The sequence below is a fragment of the Pectinophora gossypiella genome, chromosome 14 (assembly GCF_024362695.1).
Source record: "Pectinophora gossypiella chromosome 14, ilPecGoss1.1, whole genome shotgun sequence".
NCBI classification, from domain to species: domain Eukaryota; kingdom Metazoa; phylum Arthropoda; class Insecta; order Lepidoptera; family Gelechiidae; genus Pectinophora; species Pectinophora gossypiella.
Window position 1 is genome coordinate 7,592,295 of NC_065417.1, and position 24,013 is coordinate 7,616,307.

The 24,013-nt window shown below is 36.4% G+C and overlaps 4 protein-coding genes across 5 annotated transcripts in view; 2 read left to right on the forward strand and 2 right to left on the reverse strand.

Moving 5' to 3' along the window:
* Nucleotides 1–260: 260 nt before the first annotated feature.
* On the reverse strand, nucleotides 261–4,076 carry LOC126372400 (UBA-like domain-containing protein 1). The gene is made up of 4 exons (XM_050018122.1): nucleotides 3,890–4,076; nucleotides 2,195–2,272; nucleotides 1,534–1,782; nucleotides 261–1,416 (listed from the first exon to the last, which is right to left on the reverse strand). The coding sequence occupies exons 1-4, from the start codon at nucleotides 3,998–4,000 to the stop codon at nucleotides 1,390–1,392; spliced, it is 465 nt and encodes a 154-aa protein (XP_049874079.1). The 5' UTR covers nucleotides 4,001–4,076; the 3' UTR covers nucleotides 261–1,389.
* Nucleotides 4,077–4,372: 296 nt separating this feature from the next.
* On the forward strand, nucleotides 4,373–12,711 carry LOC126372393 (sodium/hydrogen exchanger 8). The gene is made up of 7 exons (XM_050018113.1): nucleotides 4,373–5,653; nucleotides 5,771–5,927; nucleotides 6,117–6,271; nucleotides 7,258–7,409; nucleotides 7,874–8,002; nucleotides 10,270–10,362; nucleotides 11,014–12,711. The coding sequence occupies exons 1-7, from the start codon at nucleotides 4,468–4,470 to the stop codon at nucleotides 11,164–11,166; spliced, it is 2,025 nt and encodes a 674-aa protein (XP_049874070.1). The 5' UTR covers nucleotides 4,373–4,467; the 3' UTR covers nucleotides 11,167–12,711.
* LOC126372402 (probable prefoldin subunit 4) lies at nucleotides 12,409–13,546 on the reverse strand. The gene is made up of 3 exons (XM_050018124.1): nucleotides 13,385–13,546; nucleotides 13,058–13,279; nucleotides 12,409–12,873 (listed from the first exon to the last, which is right to left on the reverse strand). The coding sequence occupies exons 1-3, from the start codon at nucleotides 13,415–13,417 to the stop codon at nucleotides 12,721–12,723; spliced, it is 408 nt and encodes a 135-aa protein (XP_049874081.1). The 5' UTR covers nucleotides 13,418–13,546; the 3' UTR covers nucleotides 12,409–12,720.
* Nucleotides 13,547–19,144: 5,598 nt separating this feature from the next.
* The window catches only part of LOC126372396 (uncharacterized), a 58,637-nt gene continuing 53,768 nt past the window's right edge, over nucleotides 19,145–24,013 (forward strand). Inside the window, exons 1-2 of one of the 2 annotated variants that reach the window (XM_050018116.1) lie at nucleotides 19,145–19,334; nucleotides 23,286–23,498. In XM_050018116.1, coding sequence (XP_049874073.1) covers nucleotides 19,239–19,334; nucleotides 23,286–23,498 — 309 coding nt within the window. In that variant the 5' untranslated portion in view covers nucleotides 19,145–19,238. The remainder of the gene's footprint in view (nucleotides 19,335–23,285; nucleotides 23,499–24,013) is intronic. The other variant, XM_050018115.1, reaches the window with a different exon arrangement.

Below are 24,013 nucleotides of genomic sequence, written 5' to 3' on the forward strand. Positions count from 1 at the left end.
TTTCGGCCATATGTTAAAGTCAAATTTACGAACCGATACTACGTGACACTTATACGTATATTTTTAGTACTTTGTTCTTGTTTCAGTTTATATTCAAAAGAAGTAAACATTCTATATTAAGTGCCAGGCCAAGTGACGCGACTGTCGACGATAACGAAATACAAAGTATGTTGAGTATATCAAATGCAAGTATTCAGAAATTTGAAATGTCAAAAGAAGAACTCGCTTACAACTTAGAGACCAGCAAATAAAACTCATAATTGTATGACTTATTACATTTTATTTATGCTGTACAAATTTATTTCATTACTTAGTTGATGCAAATGATGTAATCAAACGCTTAACTTCATGTATTTAACTAGATTATCATGAAAATGAAGTGACAGGTACTTTTTATATACAACTTTAACAATTATAAATAGCTATAGGAAGTTTCTACTTTAAAATCTGATACATTTATTTATCCATAAATGTAAAGATAAATTTTGAATTTCCTAATTTGTCATAAAATCATCTTGAGCATGGCTATTTCGTAAGAAATTATTTCTTAGAATCCTTAAACAATAATACAAGCATAATTTCATAACATTAATCACTTAAGTCAGTATAACAAAACGTTTGTTAAAGTTAGCAATATAATTACAAATCAATGTGTGAATCTTTCACTTCAGTCATCTATGTTGTACCTACAAACATACATCTATTACAAATATATTATGATGACGTTTCTATGAAACGATTTAGAAATTAATGATTGTGCAATAAGCTGTACAGATATACTTAAAATTGCATGGTAGGTGTCTGTCATACCTTCACAAATATAACTCGGTGAAAAGAATGAGTATTACATAATGTAACAGAATTGTGGATTTGTTCAAATAAACTTTGATTACAAATAATATTGTCTTTTATGAAAATAGTGATCAATTACTCTACTAACACGATCACAAAAACCAGCTTTTGTTCATGGTGAAAAATTAAACAATGGTATCTAGAAAAGTATGAGGGTATAACATCTATCAAATTGTAAAAATAACATTGATTTCAATCATTTTCACCTAATATATCTCATGAATGATTCCATTACTTCTTACTGATACCAAAAAACTAGAATCACAGCATAAATTTTGATTCATCACCGAAATGTAACACAGTTCATAGGTGATATTGTGCAAAATTGCTGAAACCACTGTATATATAAATAGATACAATATTTTATATTATTAAATTTAACATGATTGACTACAGCACCCCGAATATTGTCCAGCAAATCGACGCGCTGCAGGGGTGTTCATAAAGTAATATACATTCCCATACACAATTCCACAGCTCACATTGCGCACCATTAGAAAAATAAATTATAGATGCTACTAAACTAATTTCTTCAATTTATCTGGGCATGTGTTCACTGCACATCTGTAACAAAGTATAAAACCTATTTATTAACATATTCAGTAAATAATTCAAAGGATTGGATCTGTTCTGTAGATATCTGCTCAGTTTAAAGTAAAAATAAGTTTGAGAGGTGCTTACTGCAGTTGAGCAGGAAAGCGGTGAATAGTTCGTCTGCGAGTTTGGAGAGCCAGCGAAGGCGTTCATCTGCACTTGTGGGGGCGGCGGCGGGGGCGGGTGCGTGGCGAGCGGCGACACGGGCGGCACGGCCGGGCCGCCGCCGCCGCCTGCAGTGCTCGGGCTGCCCGTCGTCGACAGGCGCGAGAACGCCGCCAGCGCGTCGGGGAAGTTTGGCGGCGTCGCCGGAGTGTTGCACGGTGTCATTAATTGCTACAAAATTCAATTTTATATTAACATTCATTATTTTTATTTACATGTACTTCGAAGAATAAAGCTCTTTTTTATATAAATTATAGAGCCCGAAGTACTTTAAAATTTAAACCCCAACTATCTTATTTAATATCTGGAAATTTTGGTCTTAGGTTGATATAATTATTTATAATATTCCTTATTATCTTATTATTGATGAAATATTAATATATAACATATTATTGGTACTAACTAATAAACAACTTAAAAAAGTAATATTTTTTGGGAGTAATATTGCATTGGTGAAGATAGGACTACCGGACTATCACTTAAATACAGCAACACAGGCTTCCAGGATTGGCGATGATGTTATAAATTATAAATAATTGTAGGAATATTTCACTTTGTATGATATTAAGCTTTGAGACTGTACCTGACGATAGTGTGGTGCAGCTATGCCATTAGCTCCAGATGGTAAGGCTACTTCTTGGAAAAATATTGAAAGTGCGGTCTGGAAATTAAAATATAATATCACATTAGGATGTGCCTACTATTATTATTATTATATTTGTTTATGTACACTAGCAGCTCAGAGCTGATGCGTGTACTTCACTGCACTTGTTTTTAAGATTGTTATTTTCTATTATCAATGTTCATGTGGTAAATGTCTAGTCTGTGTTTAAATATGTTAGTCAGACAGCTCTAAAAATTTGTGGATTATGAGTAAAGATGCGCCGAAAAGTGATTTAAGTGAATTTTCAGTCAAACTATTGGGTTCTGTCTAATATTATATACCTAGGTATCTAAATCCTTTTTTTTATTACAAAAATATGTTTGCTGATAAAGTTGAAATTTTAACTGAGCAGTTTTCTGAAGATAGATACAAAAGTTTTTTTTTAATACTTATAAGATATGTTTATTTCACAATACTTTATCGTATTGCAAAGTTTCATTTCAAGAATAAATGTCCACTACCTTCCTTCCTACACTACACAGCTACACTATAAAGTAGTACAAAATATTGTTCAGGTTAGTTAACCTTAAAATTATCATACATATATTGTTGATATTAGTAAAAAAAAATTGTATCCTATTTTCTTATAAAGAAATAAAATATTTGACTGAATACAAATATTCAGTTTTCATGCCGAATATGACAAATACCAAACAAATATTTGGCACATCTCTACTTACAATGAATGCATGAAAGAGATAGGTAGCTAGATTTAGAAATGTAACAAAATAAATAAGTTTATATCTACCAGTCTTCACTATTTATAATAATGACTAACAAGAAAACTATTATAGGTTATTCTTGTTGTGTAAATTAATGTCTCCTATTGACAATAGAAATAAAATCTACCAGTGTAGGCATATCAATTAAATTACTTTAATTCAAACAAATAAGTAATTTGCATACTAAAGCAAGAATTTCCATGTTTACATGCACACTTGCATGACACTTACATGTTTGTTGATTATGTTATTTGTCTAAATATAGATGAGGTAACCTAATTTTGCAGCTACAAGTTACAATCACAATTTCATTAGGTACATAAATGGTTCATCCTTCTTACAAATATTTTTATTCTCATACATTCCTGGCAATGACATCAGAATGCCTCATCAATTAATTATTACAGGTGTACCTCTATCCCATAGGTCAAATAATAAAACTTAATTAGATGAGTGCCTAGTATAAAAATATTATTCGAAAAGTGCGTATAAAGTAAAAATAACTGTGAAAAATCATCAAAATGTCATTCAAAACATTAAAATGACTGGGTAGGTTAATTGTTGTGATTATTATTATCATGTAAGTAGTGTAGTTAAATGTGTAGCATGGAATACTGCGTGTTATTCTCTTCGATAGAAAAATGTCCGGTGTAGACACATTGTAATCTTTGCGAGGTAAATAAATAATAATAAAGTTTCACGAGATTTGCTTTGATCTGTTGAATAAGTACATATACTTTTGTCTCATGTGATGATTCGCAAGTCTTTTGAGATAGAAAGAGACACGAGGATATTACGTATACCTATATCGCGAGCCAAGGCTATTGCAAAACACAAAATATGTAGCAGCCATTTCATGATTACTGTTTGTTTACATATAATGGAAATTTACCTCAAATTGCCAATGAGCGGCTTGAAGTAACTGTTTTGCTTGTTCTCGTGCACATCCTGCCGCTAATACAAATTGATTTATCATTACTTGTTCGCGTAAAGCTGAATCCATTGTACTAAATTCTTTTTCACTACAAAAATAAAGTCCACCGACTGAGCAAGAAATAGCAGTCGAATGATAGAATGTGACACAAAAACACAAGTGTAAATTATCAAAGAGCGCTAGTGAAGTCGTATTTACTGTAAGAGTAAAAGAGAGATCCGATTGTTTCACAAGTTCGCCGACAACGATTTATTTTTGGTCAACAAATACGCTGGGTTGTTATCAGAAATTAGAAAAACGACAGATGTGTTTCGTTACACGCATTATTTTTCTGTTGAGTTGTGTAAGTATCTCTATTATATTTGATGCTAAGTGCTGCTGATCCAGAGTTAAGTAATTTGCGTAGAGAATATCGAATTAATAAAAAAAATAATTGTCACTGTCAGTTGTCAAAATCATATTATCAGTGTGAAAACGACGACGACGACGAAAACTTTTCCAGAAAACCTAATAAAATTCTCATATAAAACATCAAAATGTTAGGAGTGATTAGAAAAGAAGTTTTATGGATTGGTTTAATTTGTTTTCTGACTTTAACATACAGTCAACGGCTTGGGGCTATAAAGAATCCAAATACAAACATTGATCAAGATGGAAATGAACATGAATTATCAAGGATTAAGAGAATGAGCCTGCAGAATGTTTCAAGTACCAGTGAAGCTAGTGTTAGTAATGATGTGAGCAATTCTTCAAGTTCCACTGGTTCTACCAGTTCCACTAGTGAGAATCCCAATATTAATGTCTATGAAATAGGCGCCTCCAATTCCTCGATACTTTCCATAACGTCATCGAACGGCTCGGCAACATCTCTAAATGGATCTGTACCTAGCCCTTCAGATGGAGCACCTTTGCCTGAAAAAAGCTCAGCTGAGGATGAACACAACAGTTCCATGGCCATATTTTTTGTCTTGTGTATCCTTGCTTTAGGTATTCTTTTGATTCATTTGATGTTGCAAACAGGATTTTCATATTTACCTGAGAGTATTGTTATTGTTTTCCTCGGAGCCCTAATTGGTATGTTAATCAACTTGTTATCTATTCGTAATATAGCAAATTGGAGGAAAGAGGAAGCATTTTCTCCTACTGCATTCTTTTTAGTGCTTCTACCACCTATAATATTTGAGTCAGGCTATAATCTTCACAAAGGCAATTTTTTTCAAAATATTGGCTCAATACTTTTGTTTGCCATAGTGGGTACTGCTATATCGGCATTTGTCATTGGAGCTGGAATATATTTACTTGGTTTGGCTCAGGTTGTATATAAGTTGAGTTTTGTTGAATCCTTTGCCTTTGGATCTCTGATATCAGCTGTTGATCCAGTGGCCACTGTCGCCATTTTCCACGCTTTGGATGTAGATCCTGTATTGAACATGTTGGTGTTTGGTGAAAGTATTCTCAATGATGCAGTAGCCATTGTTCTTACAACAGCAGTGCTGGATTCCAACGGTCCTGATATGTCTACCAGTGAGGCCATCCTGTCTGCTATCAATCGATTCTGGCTAATGTTCTTTGCATCAGCTGGTATAGGGGTGCTTTTTGCTCTTGTCAGTGCTCTTCTTCTCAAACATGTTGACCTCCGCAAGAATCCCTCTCTTGAGTTTGGTATGATGCTGGTGTTTACATATGCCCCATATGTGCTAGCTGAAGGCATTCATTTATCAGGTATGTTGGTATCTATTACAAAAAACATAGATATTATTAAGTATATTATATACTTATTTCTCATGTTTATTTCTTACAGAAATTGGTTGGTGTTTACAATAATTTGATGGTTTTCAGGCATTATGGCAATATTATTCTGTGGAATAGTGATGTCGCACTACACACATTTCAATCTATCTACAGTAACCCAGGTTACTATGCAGCAGACTATGAGAACTCTGGCATTTATAGCTGAAACATGTGTTTTTGCTTACCTTGGCCTGGCTCTATTTAGGTAAGACATGCTAGATTTGTTATAATAACAGACTTACTGTCTGTCAGACAAATGCCAATATAATCTAAGGTTTAGAAATGTATTATACATAAGTGATTTGTTTTATGTTATTATGAATGTACATTTTACTGCCAAACATTCTGTAAAATCTATAAAAGGTATAATAGACATGTTTTTGACTACTTCCAGTTTCCATCACCGAGCTGAGCCTGCCCTGGTGGTATGGAGTATAGTCCTGTGCCTGCTAGGCAGAGCTGCAAACATATTCCCACTGGCTTTGCTCTGCAATAAGTTCAGGGAGCATAAGATTACTAAGAAGATGATGTTTATCATGTGGTTTAGTGGTATGTTCCAATCTTCTTCTTCTATTGTGTGGGTTGTGAGATTGATTACCAATCTCACAACCCTGGTGTCACAGTTACTATTGAGCCGCCATGACTCATGTAACAACTAAGTACATATTTCAGTAAGTAACCGGGACCAACGGCTCACCATGCCTTCTGAAGCACGGATTGTCTTACTTTCGGACAATCAGGTGATCAGCCTATAATGTCCTAACCAAACTAAGGGTTACAAAGTAATTTTTGTGATAAATCCCCACTGGGATTCGAACCCAGGATCTCCGGATTGTGAAACAAACACTCAACCATTGGAGGCCATATGTTGCAATGTTGACTATACAATAGAATTTTGTATAAAATAAGTAAATAAATTATAAGCTCTAATATCTAAAAATTACTTTATCAATGTTTCGTCTAACTAAATACCAATAATACCTACTTTACAATACCACATACTTTAATGACTAATGACTCAACATAGACCTTGAAATAGCTATACTTTTTTTACGAGAGTTAAAATTACCAGCCGTAACTTGTTTATATTTGTCATACTTCAAACTATGCTTGTACTGTAATCAGCAATGTGAAAGTAAATTCCCTTGAACTAGTTTGACTGTAAGCAAAAGTGCATGCAGTTTAATTAGTTGATTATATCATGCAAGAACTGCTTGACATGAAGTAATGGGGATTTGTTTGATCAAGGAAAATAATAACTTATATTTAACATAACATCACGCCTGTATCTCCAAAGGGGTAGCCAGAGGTAGTGAGGTGAGGTGGGGATCCCCACCTCACCCTCATGGCATTAGGATCACCCTCTATTACATTAGATAGACGTAGCTGGCCTGGAGTGGGTGTATATTGTATATACTATACAACTCTGCCCTGCCCTTTGAGGACACAGGCGTCATTATACGTGTTATAATATTAGAGAGGTTTATCTTTGAATCATTATTTATTTTAATATGCTTTGCTTATGATAATTGCAGGATTAAGAGGTGCCATATCTTACGCGTTATCACTTCATCTCGGGTTTTCGAACGAGACTCGACACGTGATTATAACTACTACACTTATCATCGTCCTGTTTACTACACTCTTCTTCGGTGGATCAACTATGCCGCTACTTAAGTTCTTACGGGTGAATATCTTATCGGTTTATCTTTAATCGTGTTTTCAAATACAATTCTCCTTTTACTTTTGGCGGCGAGGGTGTGCTGCCGCCAAAGGATGTTTTCGGGGTACCGAACTGAGTATAGTACCCCGCTAGTCACAACTTGGTAGTGTGACTAGGGATCGACGATCCAACAGTGTTGTGTTGGAAGTTGTATATATATGCGACTTGCTGTGTAAACTTCGATATCGCGTTTCACGACTGCTTGAAGACTGCATTATTGAATATGGCGCCATCTGTTGCATGTGGGCGGAACTAGCTGGTTAACTAGTTGGTTCCGCCACATACTCATCATCTCCCTAGCATTATCCCATTTTTCACAGGGTCCCCTTACCTAACCTAAAGATTTGACAGAGCTGGATTTTTACAGAAGGTAACAATAATAATTAAAAAGCAGATATTAATATTACGCCCTATAATATTCTTTTCAGGCTAATAAGAAAAGTAAGAGGTCTCGATCCCAGCGCAAACAGAAGGAAGTAAGCTTGTCAAAGACAAAAGAATGGGGACAGGCTATTGACTCTGAACACTTGTCAGAAATCACAGAAGAGGAACTTGAGGTATGAAAGGTTTTTTTATAAAGTCTTACAAAACTGACGGCTATTATAGCATCTGTTATATAACATAGATTTAAGAACATTATACCTACGTCTTTATTTAACAGTAAGTATGTAGAAAGAGAACATACTATACACCTCTGCTTACCCCTACCGGGATGCAGGCGTGAATAGTGATGCTGTTTTATGTGTTAAGCAGAACATAAAGACAAGTTCATTACACAGAAAACAGACAAATGGTTCAGCTTATTTCTAGTACTTGTTACTTGTCTGTTATTGTCTAATCCACCTAAAAAAATAAAAGGAAATGTTTGCCAGAAAGCGCTCCTAGCGCAGCGTAGAAGACACTAAATGTTTATGTGTTGGAGTAATTCCAAGACGACACAATACATTATTTTAGAACACCTCCACAGTAGAATGTATTCAATATAAATCAAAACAGTCTATAGGTTTAGGTATCTTGATCTCTATAAAAATCGTAGCCTCTCATTTTCAGTACAATAGGTATTTTGTTTTTTACCTTTGATGGGTTTGCTCTTGGAGTGTGCGTCAAGTTAGCGGCCTCAAAAAAAAAATGGGCACGAAAAAATAATTTGACCATACCAAAAAATAGTACTCTTATTGAAAAAAATAGTACCTGTTGTAAAAAAATTAGTACCATCACGGTTCTGGATTTATAGCCATGTTTTATTGCACTTGCTAGCTTGACGGTGAGCGAAATTTGGCGAGAGTTAACGACAAGGTCTTTCGCTTTGATTTAAACGCCAAAAAATAGTACCGAAATAGTACTCACCCCCTGCAAAATACCGAAATTAGTACTTCAACGGTTTCAAAGTTATAAAGGCAGTTCTTTGATCCCGCTGGCTTGACGTTTTGAAAATACCTATTATCTAGGGAACGCTTGCATACTTCAGTTTGTAACTAATGTCAATAAACTCGTATGAAATAGTACTCCCTACCATCATAATTTGGACCTGATTCTCTTTGTAGAAATATGTCAAAAAGTCATTATAACCTATGTCATTATTATTATTATTGTATGTCTTTTTCATATCTCGGGCCTATGGAGGCCCGGACTTTTGGAAGGCGTGCGTGGGGCCGAAGCCAACACGTAGAGGCCCCTTAAGACAGTTTAATCTAAATGTGGTGTGACACCAACCGGCGATTATCCCTGTATGCACTATGGGAGTGCACCCAAAGACAATCCCCGGTTCGTGTAGGACTATTGCAGATTATGGGAACAAAGGGAACTGGGCTATTGGGTTGGGGGTTAGTGGACCGGGATACTGGAGCTATGGGGGACTATGGCGCCTGCTCGACCAATGTTGGTAAACATGGATAAATGAGCAGGCGGCGACTCGCCACTCACTGGATGGGCCACCTATCTAGCCGACGCGACTGGACGGCAAGGCAGCAACATGGTTGTGAGCAGCTCAGGGTGTCGAGAGGTGTACACCGCTTTCTGCGAGGCGGTTTACCCGCCTCACCAACTCGCGACTTATGCATCTTTCACTTCCACCCTGCGAGCGTATAGCTCTAACGCCCCACTCTGGCCGGCCAATGAAGGCAAGCCAGAGGTGAGAGTCCTGCGGCCCCCGCTGGGGTCCACTCCGGCCGGCCAGTGAAGGCAAGCCGGAGACGGAGGGCCTGACCGACTCTCGGGGGATCTCAGCTCCGTGGTGTCGTCACTCACCAACAGCTCGCCACAAGCTGGCCTGCGGAGACTGACTGCACTGATGAATTAACCAGGTTCGCTGATAAATTCACCAGGGGGCGATGGGGTCGTCACATCCCGACGCCTTTATTATTATTATTAGTTACATACTGAAGTATGCAAGCGTTCCCCAGATAATAGGTATTTTCAAAACGTCAAGCCAGCGGGATCAAAGAACTGCCTTTATAACTTTGGAACCGTTGAAGTACTAATTTCGGTATTTTGCAGGGGGTGAGTACTATTTGTACTATTTTTTGGCGTTTAAATCAAAGCGAAAGACCTTGTCGTTAACTCTCGCCAAATTTCGCTCACCGTCAAGCTAGCAAGTGCAATACAACATGGCTATAAATCCAGAACCGTAATGGTACTAATTTTTTTACAATAGGTACTATTTTTTTCAATAAGAGTACTATGTTTTGGTATGGTCAAATTATTTTTTTCGTGCCCATTATTTTTTTGAGGCCGCTAGCTTGACGCACACAGAAAATGTTAGAAGACAGTTTGTAGTCATTTAATATTGTTATCTAGTCTTATGATTATATGAATAAATTTCCAGGTTAATTATTCCCATGCAACAAGATTACGTGGTTTCGTGCGGCTGGACATGAAGTATTTGACACCATTCTTCACAAGAAGATTCACACATCAGGTTTGTTACAAGTTAATAATTATCTGATGCATTTTGTAGACAGGCTCATGCCATTTCATGTCTTTTTCCTACAATACGAAAGGAAGACGTGATTATTATTATAAAATAAATATATACGTAAATAGTCACTAAATAGTCGATAGTTACTGTGGTCTGTGGTTCACCAGCTTGCTTCTCAGACGGGGAGCGCCGGTTGGAACCCCGGCACCGGACTTACACCAATAAGTTGCTAATTTATCTCAAGTGCGGTTTTCACTAACACACTTGGCTCGACCATTATAGACGGCGATATGGCTCCCCACCTAACGTGTTGGTCTAACAGAAAGCTCAGTGAGATGTGGGTACTTAGGGTGGTATTAATAAACGAATCTCACCTGAGACTGCCCTCAAGACCATGCTCAAGTCCGTGTTTTTATATAAGAACTGTCACATTGACATAATCGTGAGAGCAGTCTCAAAGCTGAAATTAGTTTATTAATACCACCCTTAGTTCACCTTGCCCACCCTTGCCCTTAGTTTACCTCTGACTACCCCAATTGTGATATAGTCGTGAGCTTATGTCATGTTATAAACTTTAATATCCATACTCGACGCACATCTGCTTGAATCGGTCAGAAAAACCTTTATAAAATACGATTTCGCCACATACAGGAACTCAAGGATTGCAAGAGCCAAATGACAGACCTCACCAACCAGTGGTACCAGGCTATTAGGATATCAAACGACCGCGACACGGATGAAGAGGAAATCCTGCCGACAAACTCTCACTCCAACTCACTTAATAGTCTACAAAGAGGAGTATAGATAGGTATTAAACGAATCAGTATTAGAACCTACTTATTTTACAGATTTTGATTGCAGGGATTTTATAGTGACATATTTATAGCTTATTGTAAAACATAACCCAAATTATTCGAGATGTCGATGTGTAATGTAATGATTGATAAGTTTTAGTCTATATTTGTTTTATAATCTGTGGCTCTCGAATAATTTGTTGTCGATAACAAACGAAGAATACATTTATTTATTTCCAGAATTTTCTCTATCTGACTCTTAATGTTAGATTTAAATCAGAAGTATTTTTATGTGATTCATATTGTGATGCTAGGGTTATTTTAGTTATTTAGAAGTTTCAGAGTAAATTAACTAATACATGAAACTTGTGTGAGGCAGCCATAAAGTACACCAGGGTTAAGTCGAGCCTATATCCTAGCCGCCGGCAATGTTAGATTAGGCTGGTGGCTTTTGCTACCAGAGTCATTATTTTAACCCTGCCAATCTTTCGTACTATGAAAACTAAGCCGCGGGCTCAAAGCCGCCCGGCACAGGCCTTTTGCCCGCGTTTTCTTGTGGATAACCTTTAAAAAGTCAAAGTTCTGTTGTTTTTGGTTGTGTTGTATTCACATTAAATGTGTAGTTAGATAAATGTGTAAATATATTACGATTGTGTAGGCGTAAACGCAATCTAGTCGATTCTTATTGTCATATTTTATTCAAGTTTAAAGTATGTAATACAACGAGTTGCGTTGTTGCGCCTTAGGTATGGCAATTTTGTGAGGCTTGATGTAAAAATATTTTATGTCTTTAAATAATGGATTTAATTCATTATAATCATAATTGAATCAATTTGTTTGAGATATAGTTTCTATCTCTAAAGTTATATTGACATTTGTACTTCATACTATGAACTATATACTACTCTAGCATTTTGTTCACCTTATTGAACATACTTCTGTAAGTTGTTCCTTTTTAGCTTTAAATATAACCACTGGCATTCTATTGTAATATAATAGTGAATTGTGACTCCACCATTCAGTTTTACATTGGATATAAGATTGTAATTATGTAAAGATCTATCCTGTGCATAGTTTATGTGTACTTAATGAATGGTGAAGTTCTATTTATTAAAAAATGTACACATTTGTAATGTAAAACCATGTTTCATTCCATTTATCTATAAAGATGTATCTTTATAATCTTAACGCTTGACCAAAAAGCATATAATGCTTTCATTATCAATGTTTAAGTTGCACAAAAACCAGTGTGGAAATCAGTGAAATATTTTATATTTTAAAGAGAGGAAATAGAAGTTTTGTCAATATTTACAAATAAAACAATTTTTTATTTTATCAGATGTTACATTAAAATAAATCTATAGCATACTTTTTTGTGTGACTGAATTGGTTTTACAAATTAAGAATAATTGGTTCCTGTATTGACAGTATTTTTAGTTTAATATGATTGTAAAAACCTACAAATCAACAACTTATTGTTTTTATAATACAAAATGAAACAAAATGTACCTATGTTGTGAAAGCATAATAAATACACATTGCAATGGACCATGCACTGAGATTTTTATTCTTCTTCATTTTCTAAATTTATGTGGCTGCCAAACTTTCCATACAAGTGAGCTTTCAGTTCACCCATTTGAGATTTGAGTTGTTCACATTTGCCTTCTAATTCTGCTATTTCATTTTCCTTTTTTGATTTTGCATCTTCCAAAGACTTCTGTTGAGAGAAAATACAATAATCAACATAGATTCCAATATGTGCATGATGTATATAAGGATAGAAGGAGCTAGCTGTATCCCGTAAATAATAACCCTAATTAATAACCTCACCCAATAAATGAATGTCTAACAGGGAGAGTATACCTTGATTACAACAAACCTCAATGAGACAGACTACTTACCAATGTGTCCTCCAAGCTCTGGCAAACAAACACTTCTCCTATGAGGTAGGGTATCTTCTCCGTGTCGTCTGCGAGACCTAGCTCCTCCACAGCTTCTTCTAAGTTCTTCATATCATTCTGTTTAACTTTCAATTCGTCTTTGTAATCATCAACCTTCGCGTTTAGACGAGCGAATTTATTAATTTTTTGTTGATCTTCATATGAAATGTGAACGTCCGAGTCCTGTAAAGTAGAAGAATTTTAATAAAAATTAAAAATACGGAACATTTGTGTGCCGCTCAGATTGTATTTCTAACCTCTTCATTCAATTACAAATTCTATACTTACCGGTTGGAAGGTTCCTTTTCCTGAATTAGCCATGTTTATATTTCGCCGTTATGATATTTATTTAATATAATATTCCTTTAATTACCTACTATAGTTTTTCGAAAAAAGGAAAACTTAACTCATGTGTCACCCATCAAATGTCAGCTACAAATGTCAGTGTCAAAATTAGCGATGGGCGTTATTAACCATAACTGGTTATATATGCAGTTACGAGCTCGAACAGTGATCACTCGTTTTCCACTACAACAAAAACTAGTGATATTTAGGGATGCGCCGATCCGATCCGATCTTTTAGAAAATCGGATCGAAAGCCATTCGATCTGCCGATTTTTGGATCGGATCGAGACCATGCGATTTTTAGGCGGATCGATACAAAACTTTAAAGATCGGATCGCTTGGATCGTATGAATTGAAAAGCGTATTACCTACATTAATTGCTTACGATTTTGTTAGGATAGAACTCGGATCTTCTGTTTACGTTACGTTCCAAACTTAGCGGCGTCTTTTGCGTGCGGGTAGGTATAGATATATGAGCATCATATTACATTTTATTATAATTTAACTTTGTGAGTAAGTAAACATACGAGTAAAATGTGTGGTTTGATTTGATTCTAATTGCTATTGTCTCCGAGTATCTCAGATGTACGGACGTTTTGTCTTGTAAAATTGTTTGGTCAAAAAATGGTGTCCCCTATAAAAACAAAGTGTGTGGAGTCAGTTTACCCGAGATTACCCGAAGGCGGAAAATAAATATTTAAAAGTAATTGTGTCTTGCTTATTTGCATCCGATCCGGATCGATTTTCTTGATATCGGATCGACGGCATGCGATACAATCCGCGGATCGGATCGACGCATTACGATCCGATCCGATCCTTAAAATCGGATCGACGATGTGGATCGCGCATCCCTAGTGATATTCATAACGCCATTTAAACCTCAGAACAATAACTAAAGCATAGAAGGAAGGCTAAAATAGCAACAGAACTCTATAATTCTGCTCTACTTTATCTTACGGAACCGGCGTAATGTTAGACAAAGACGCATATACAAAAATTGTTTCGTAATTTCGTAGGTTGTCACAAGTTTTTCAATGCCTAGTGTTGGGTTTCACTTTCGTAATATGTCGATAAAATTAAATTTACTTACAATTAATGTCGATAATTTTTTTTACAAGATTTCTTTTTGTAGGACGCAATTATTTTCTTCTTGATGAAAGGAGACTCTGTCTCTGATAGGTAAGTATCTAATCATTTTTGGATTATATTGGCCCCGATTCCTGCAGACACCGCCTAATTTTATTTTAAGTTATATCCGTCATTTTCATATCCATCGAAAAGGAAAGGGACGGATGATTCACAGCTCTTAATTTTAGGAAGAATGAGTAAATGAATGAATAACCCGGGCGAATCAAAAAGGTATGTCGCTGGTATGCAATCCGTTTGACGTGCTGTCTACTTACCTGTGTCGGGTTATTGACTGATGTAAAAATTTTAGACGGTTGTTTTAGATTTGTCCTTAAAATTGACGTGTGTTCCATAAATTTTATGCTTGTCGATTACCCGTCCTTTTCCTTTTCGGCGGATAAGAAAATGACAGATATAACTTAAAATAAAATTAGATGGTATTTACAGGAATTAGCACCATTGTCTGGTTTATATTAGTTTGGAGCTGCAGCTCACATTCAGGAAGGAAAGAAAATAGCCAACTGTAATGGTTTCATCGGTAAGTATTTTGTAATATTCGAATTTATTTATGATGTCATCCGCCGTGCACTGGTGTTGATCGACGTGCCGTGCAAATTGGAACCGCCGGGTCTAAGCCGCACAGACAGTAAGAGGCCCGATGGGCTCACGCTCATACCCTAGGAGAGGGAGCGTGCTTTATTGTGGGACGCGACCTGCGCTTGCAGGTTTGCAGCAACGCACCTGCCCCGTACTACTCGAACCGCAGGGCCGGCTGCCGAGTGGGCCGCTAGCCAAAAACTGGCGAAATATGGGAATTTAACGCGGACCCACAATTTTGTCCCTTTTGCCGTCGAGACTTCGGGTGTGTGAATGTAGGAATAGCATCGTCTCGAAGACGTCTCCACTTCGAATTAGGAACACACATAAATGAATCCGCAGTAAAATGTTTCGAGCAAATACGGCTGTACTTATTTGGAATCCAATTTCGTCTATTAATGTGAATTATCCATTCTTTCTCTTTGTTATCGTCTACAGGAAATCTAAAAATTAAAAGTATCGATAATTTTAGTACATCACTATGGACAATCAACATAACCTCAAATCAATTCCGTATTCATCGATGAAACGTATAATATAATGGATATCTCAAATATTTTATGCTACAAATCTATTCAGCAAAACATATTACTTTCCTAAAATTGTTCAGCAGTTCACATTTCACTAGAAAATTACAAAAAACTTACCGATGAAACGACAGAAGTTGTTGGCTATTTTCTTTTCTTCCTGAATGTGAGCTGCAGCCCCATACCACACAAGACATAATGTCACAGAGTCGAGACACTCAATTATTTGATATAAATAAAAGTTTCTTTCCATTTATTTGGAAAAATATTGTTAAATTATCACTTAAAACAATCTGAACACAAGACACTCGTAAACAAAGTTCACGCGACCGTGTCAAATAGTTCGGTAAATATAAGTAAAATCTTCTTATGTATGTTACTATGTATTTGGCCGAGTTAAAATGAGTCCAATAGGTCCAAATGACATTTCATGTTGTGACAACCTCGGAAAAAATGAAGCAAAGAGCGAATCATTTGTCCTTTTCTCACTCACAGTTTGTGTCGTAAGCTAGAAGAGAGCCGGTTTATAGTTTCTGAATTCTTATTTTAGCCTTCCTTCTATGCTTTAGTTATTGTTCTGAGATTTAAACGATCGAAATAGGCATCAGTCTTCAATAACTCTTTTAATCACAACGCCATAAAGTTAAATCGAATTCACTCTTATGTTTAAGGCATAGCGTCGATGTTTGGCTACTTTCACTACTCACGCAAAATCACTGGTTTTACAATACGTGTGCGTGAAGAAGAATTAAGTTATACTGCTACCTAACCAAACGATTTTACGTTACAATTATCACGTTTGCTTCAGAACGTTGTGAAAATAACTAGTTATAAAAATCACTAGTTAAGAAACTAGTTATTGGAAATCACATAACGCTTACGTTACGTTATCTCAAAAACCGATAACGACCCATCGCTAGTCAAAATTGCTTTTAATTTTTGGGGTGTTATGGCGTGGCTACAAGTCTTTTAAACTAGATTTGGTCATTGAAAATTAAACGTAGTGAATATAATATTCTTTACGCTGAAAATGTTCTTACATCAGTAATCAGGTACCCAGGTACCTAATTCAAAATCAAAACACTCGAATACAAGAGGACTTAAAATTAGTTTAATGTATATCCAATACGCCTTTGACCGTATTTATTTATGTATTATTAAGCCTTTTATTTAGGTATTTATTTATTAAGGTACATACAGCATTACAGTGTAACCTAATGGGTTGTATGTAGCGTTGTATGTGTTGAACGAGAAAACAATAATAGAAAAAAAAAACAGTAAATCATCAGTAAATCTTCTCGCATATAGCCAATCACTCTCTCCACCATACATTGACCATACACTCCACCATCTATCAATAAACACATCTCATAGTTAGTGCTGTTGATTTCAACATCGCGGAGAGGAGACGCAAAGCATGCACAAGAGAAGAATTTGCGTGTGTAATGTAATTAATGATGACCTCTCAGTTTCTATTACTACAGCCGGATCGTAAGATTCACAATAATGCTGACTTGCCCTTAAACTGAAAAACTACTAAACCGATTTCGATGAAACTTATACTATTCCTTAAGTTAAATGATACCGACTTAATTCAATACATAATTATTGCTATGAAATGGCTTCATGTTGCCTACTAATACTGATAAGGGCTTCCTTCATACAAAAGACATCAACGAGATCATTGTTATTACATTAATAATTTGACCATAACTTTAAAATAATTCAGCCGATTTTGATGAAACTCGCACTATTACGTAAGTTGAACGAACGCCTTAAATTTTTAATTTGCGTGTAAAATATTGCGTCGACAAATGTACGTACTTAAATACAACTGCGTAATTTGACACACGCGTTTTGAAACCCACATAGACCAACATGTAGGTACGAATCTAATGCAATTAATACAATATTTATTACATCCATACGGGTCAATGGATAACTTCATTTTTGGAAGTCAGTTTTTTTTTAATAATTATTTTATAGTATAAAACAAGGATTTCGTTGATGTCTTTTGTATGAAGGAACCCTTCATCCCTTAGGCTGGCGCTAGAGTGGTGTTGGTGCTGGTTGGGATGCTGCTGTGTATGCTCGAGGGCCTAAGCTCTGATATGTTCGTAATGTGTGTGAGGGACACCTTTGGAATTTTAATACGACATCTAAAACTTTTGACTTATAAGTAATACGAGTATATTTTTTAGGTTTGAACTTAGCTGACGCGGAGTGAGTGTGTATGTCCACCCCTTCAGGGTTATAGGTGTGATGAATGTTATATAATTGTTGATGTGATGTTATGTATGTAGTGTTATGTTACGGGTGTGTTAGTGATATAATATGTGATTCTTACAAACATGGCATTATACATAAAACTGAGAAATTAGGAGAAATTAGTGAGTTATACATTCTCTTTGAATGTAGTTATGGACCTTATCAACCTACCTAATTTCTCGGCGTTATGCTAATGACATGTTTGTAAGAATCACATATATATGGCATTATACATAAAACAGATAAATTAGCCATAACTACAGTTATACATTCTCTTTGAATGTAGTTATGGACCTTATCAACCTACCTAATTTCTCGGCGTTATGCTAATGACATGTTTGTAAGAATCACATATATATGGCATTATACATAAAACAGATAAATTAGCCATATCTACAGTTATACATTCTCTTTGAATGTAGTTATGGACCTTATCAACCTACCTAATTTCTCGGCGTTATGCTAATGACATGTTTGTAAGAATCACATATATATGACATTATACATAAAACAGATAAATTAGCCATAACTACACTCAAAGAGACTTTTACTACGTGTTACACTTTGGTACACACAAAGCGCACTATCGTATCGAGTAGGTATAAGTAAATGGTACTCGAAGATGCTAATAATGATGAACCGTACCTATGGCATCCTAAGGTCTACGGTGACAGGTCCATCCATCCAGTCCATCGCCCATATAATGGTCCATCACGTTAGCGAAGAATTATTTCGTCTTCAAAAAAAGTTCTTTACAGTGGATGTGTTATGGCAATGGGTAATCGGCTTTGTTTACCGTCAGTCTCCGAGATGTTGGTATGTTGGTATTTAGTTACACCTTAATAGATATGTAAAATAAAGTAAGTATGTATGAAAATTCTTTTGGTGCGAAAATCAGTGAGTATACCTACTTTTCATTTTCTTATTTATTTACTGACTAAGATTTTGTAGCTGTTACCTCCATACCATTAGGTATGTTGTACATTCGCGTGTCAATGTGTAAGATCAGATAATGGGATTATAATGCTCGTATACTTACATGAATTTCTTAAATATTTACTTTTAAATACAAAGAAAATCTGAGGCATGCAATCACGACATTTTCATCTATGTAGAGTGAGCGGCTGGCGGGCGGCCGCGCCGGCCCCACCACGGTGCGCCCGCGCCGCCGCCGTGCGCTACCACTCACTTGCGCGCACTCCTACTTCGAACGTCAGAGATCGCGCGCGCACCAGACATTGCACTCCAACCTTTTTTATTGTGAAGATAATTTCGTGATGGAGAAGGAGCATCAGCCAGATTCGATGGCGACCATCACCATGAAGCCGGAGTACCCCCCGTCGGAGGTGTACAGCACGTCGGAGCCGCCGCCGGTATGAACCCGTTACTTGCTTTAGATAATGTCGACCACGTACCGTACTACACGGACCTACTTGTCTGTCTCTGTGAAACTCGAGTGCTTTATTTTGTGACAAAACTTTGTACGGGACTTTCGGTTTTGAATTGACTTCGTGTCCGTAATTGTCGGCCGTCAATTTGGTTTATTCTATGTGAATTCAATAAGAAATTGAGCTGAGCTGGGCTTTGTAGGTGTTTGATATTATGAGGGTTTTTGTTATAGGTAGTTGTTTTAGGGGTCGTAAAATGAAACAAAGCGGTAGTTGGGTAAACGGCTGTGTGCGATTACTCCGCGAAAGTGCCTTTCTCCGAGGCTGCGGTGGCTGCAGCGAGCGGCGCCGCTGACGCATAACAGCCTGTTTGTAAACACGGACCTTTGCCTGCACCCACCACCGACACCCGCGCACTTTATTACCTACTTACCACACGTTTTTAGAAATCATCTAGTATTCCTTACATGGAAACACAACCTTTTTCTTCCAACTTCACGTTCCCAATCGTATTCAATTTGAATAATAAATTAAACGTGGTCAAAAATTATATCTATATAATTAACTTTTAAAATTACTTTGTGATCCTAAGCAAAAATAATTAAGATTTTATTTATTATTTTAGTATTGCTTAAAATAATTATTTCAAACTTTTACATTTGTTGTCGTAAAAATAAAGTAAGTAGTATCTATTTACTATTCTGAGGCAAATTGTGTTGTGGGTTCCACTTGCCCTTACGTGGAATAATTTTAAAATGTATTTACAATAAAATTCAAAAGTATTTTTAGAGTGTTTATGAGTACTTAAACAACCAATTAATCCGTTTACTTACTAGTTATCGCCATGTCGTACAAATAGAAACGAAAAGCTTTTTGAGTACACCAGATACTAGGAGAGACTTGAATGGTAGAAGACTTCGGGAATAGTTATCCTGTAATCTAAAATACTCGTAATGTTCTGTCAATACCCGTATTGACGAACTAAGCTCATTGAAGGGAATCTTAAGTCCGCAATGTCAATGACGAATGACTTCAAAAAAATAGATAAAGAAATATGGCAAGCGATCTGGTGATGAACATTAGATAGAGATTTTCCGAGAAGCCATGATGTGGATGGTGGTACCTGTCTCATCAGTGTGTGGGAATCTCATTGTTCTATTGTCCCTGGCCATTTATTATTATAGCCATTGCCACTTAACACGCAACTACGTAAATTATACGAGATACATATGTATCTATATATTTTACATTAAATATCTAGTATAATTTTGCTTTATATAACCTGTATAAAAATCGAATTATTTCGAATTGATTACTTTTCCAAGGCTTGTAAGTATGTAAAAAAGACCGTTAGTACCTTGTATAATAGGTAGGTTTTGGATGTATAATTTCGTAACTGTTAAATATTTACAATTATTACTTAAGAACCGCCACAGCTTCATGCAAATTACTATTAAAGCGAATTGAAATCCGTGACTTTTGAATTAGAAACAAAGAATTTACACAAAGAGATAACAGCAGTGACAATCAGTAGGAGTGAAATCGTTATTGGCCAGTTGACCGAGTGGACACAATGGCTTGCGTCACATCCGAGTTTGTGGTGCACTAGCCACTGGGTGTTATTGCTAGAAATATCTACCTTTTAGCGAATCCATAAAAACATGCTTGTTTGTTTAAATAATTGACAAGTACCATGTTGATTACGACGAAGATCCTCCGATTACGTTGCAAACCTGATCGTGTTTTGCGCCGGAGTTGACTAATTGTAGAGAGATTCTCCGACCCGGTACCGGCCAGTAACAGGAACCATTCGCCATGATTTACATATTGTATAGCCTTATTAGTAGGTATACCTACCGCCTGCCACTTTGGTATTACTAATACCAATAGTTTATACGAACTTAACTATCTATAAACTTGGCCAATAAAAATAAAACCAAACAAGTTCAAACACCTAACTGTTGTTCACTATGTGATACATCTTGATTGGCGTTTCTATTCCTGAGAAATGATATCACTTCTTGTTGCGTTGACATTTTCAAAGGTCTTATTCGAGATATTTTAATAGCAAAATAAAAATAAATCTTCTCAGCTACATCTCAACTACAATATGGTTTGATCTTATGACTTGTCCGAGTCTAACCCAAACATTAATCATATCTATTGTTGCTGTGCTTCACACGCCACGACAATCGAGAACGTGATCTTTTATTATAAAGTCTTATCTTTGTGAACTGAGAAGGAACTTATTTCTTGCTTGATAATCAATGAATAAAAACCCCCGCTGCCAAGGTGCGATGTTGATGTGCGATTTTATTTAGTAAACAAAGCGGTATACAAATTCAGTCGCCGACAGGATGTGGTATGCATTTCGAATTAAGTTTTTATATGCTACACTCATGCCGTTAACATATAAATAAGGCATCGGGTGGTCTGCGGCCGGTATACATAGTGACTTGGTGATTCAATCCAGATGAGGCTTCAACTGCAACACGCTAGAAAGTAGCCACACTCATAATGGCGTGTTACATGAGTACAAGAACCTTATGCCTTTGTGTATTAGATAAGCATTCACAAGGGAGTCTGGCTGTCGACTTAATATTGATTCATTCGCGGATGGAAATGACTTAGGTATCCTTTAATGGGCGGACCACGGTTGGTCTGCACAAGCCGATAATAGTATTGACTGTGAATATTGACTTTGTGGTTAAGTTGGGTTCTTGGTATTATATGAGATCTAGTTTCAAGTATCTTTTGCTTGTCTTAAACTGCATGCAGGATGAAATGATATGCAAATTGATATTAGATAAGTTACTCAAATTCATGAGAAAAGGCAAAAGAATAACGCTTGGAGAGATTGTATGTAGATTGTATGTTTTACAGCTGTATACAAATAACACTCTTCCGATATATAAGCGATCACAAATTATCAAAGTAACGGATTAACAAGGAAACTGATTTTTAAATTGAAATCGCTATCGTTTTGCACTTGTCAGTGTTGATGGATTTCTCAAATGCAATCGTTGAAGCACTTTCACTGCGTCCCGCACCCCGCGCCTGCGTCTGCTAGCTGTAAGCATAATTACGTAATACGTCTCTGCAACCGTTTCTGAAGTTAGTAAACCACCACTTCATTAACTAAACCATGCTAAGGACTATTCACACCATAGTACTTATCACACGTATTTGGGCCAAAACTAGCCTTGCACTCGTATTGTACTCTGCTTACCACAGACCATGTTGCAAGTAACTCTATATAGCGTGTGGTAAGAATTGCGTAATTTTAAATGTTCCTTGTTTAATAGGAAAAAGAAAGTGTGAAGAGTTGGCGGAAATTATTTTATATAAAAAACGCAACGCTAACTTTCCATGGACTGTTAACGAAGTTCGCTTATTTTAGTTCAATATCATTAAAAGTAACGGATTTGTTCAGAAATCGATTTGGTCGAGAAAACGATTTCTAACTCTTACTCAATCGTGAGAAAAACTAGATGATTCTAGATAATAAGTTGTAGTTCAATAATCAGGAACTCATATTTTTAAACTACGAGCCCGTTTCACATAATTGTTATTATATGATTGGCCCGTTTCCTCACATACTCTTGCTTATGCAGCAAACATTTACTATTTATTTGGTAGATAGACTATTAGATAGTTTACCAGTAAGTAGGAAAGTCTATTAAATGGCGGTACTTATATAGGAAGATGCACAAGTACACATACTAAATATAGGTCAAAGACACCCATTACGAATGAATTACAAATCAAACTGTAAGAATGCGATGTAGGTGTCCGGGCAAGAAGCCCAGTTTGCAGTATTCAAGCCACCATAAAGTTACCGAGATAGGATAGCGGCTACCATTCCTTTCTGTGAATCCTATGCCAGTCCTAAATATCATTATATTGCACAGATGATCAACAGCTGATTTTCCACAGGCATACCGCCAGCGGCCTTCGTCATCGGTGCAGATCGCCCGGATCGCTGCGCTGACGGTGGTGGCTGCCTCCTTTATCCTGGGCTCCTTCATCCTCGCCTCCAGCTGGGTGGCGGCGCGAGCCTCATGCCACCAGCTCGAGCAGCTCGATGCCATGCTCGACAAGGAACTTGCTCTCGAAGGCAGAGCTTATGGAAACGACGCGTTGATGGCGGTAAGTGTTTTCGACCTTCCGTAGTTAGGTGTTTGTTTTGAGATTGAAATTTTATGATAGGATAAAAAGCACAGTTCGGTAAACGACTATATTTTAATATAAGTACTTAGATTAACTTTTACAACAAATTCTATGCACAGCTGGACATATAACTGCACGTGAAAAGTGATGTTCCTATTCGACAGATTTCGACTTATAATGACTTATCTATAATGTCTCGAATAAGTTGTTTCTATGAGATCAGCATCTAGTTATAACCTCTTTTTCTTATCGTTTCGATTGGATTCAGATATTTTCAGGGCATTACAGTCGTTTTAGTTATGACCTCTAAATATGGAAATGATTCTCTGTCGCCGGCTTTTTCTTTACAATGGAGGGTTGAGTCTCGTTAGGACAGGGTGTCGGAATTATCTATTACACCTAAGAGGCTTTTTGTATGATTGGTCAGTCATATAGGAGTCATATATAGGTTAGATAGTACAACTCTGTAGAATTATATTGTAGCAGTTCATTTA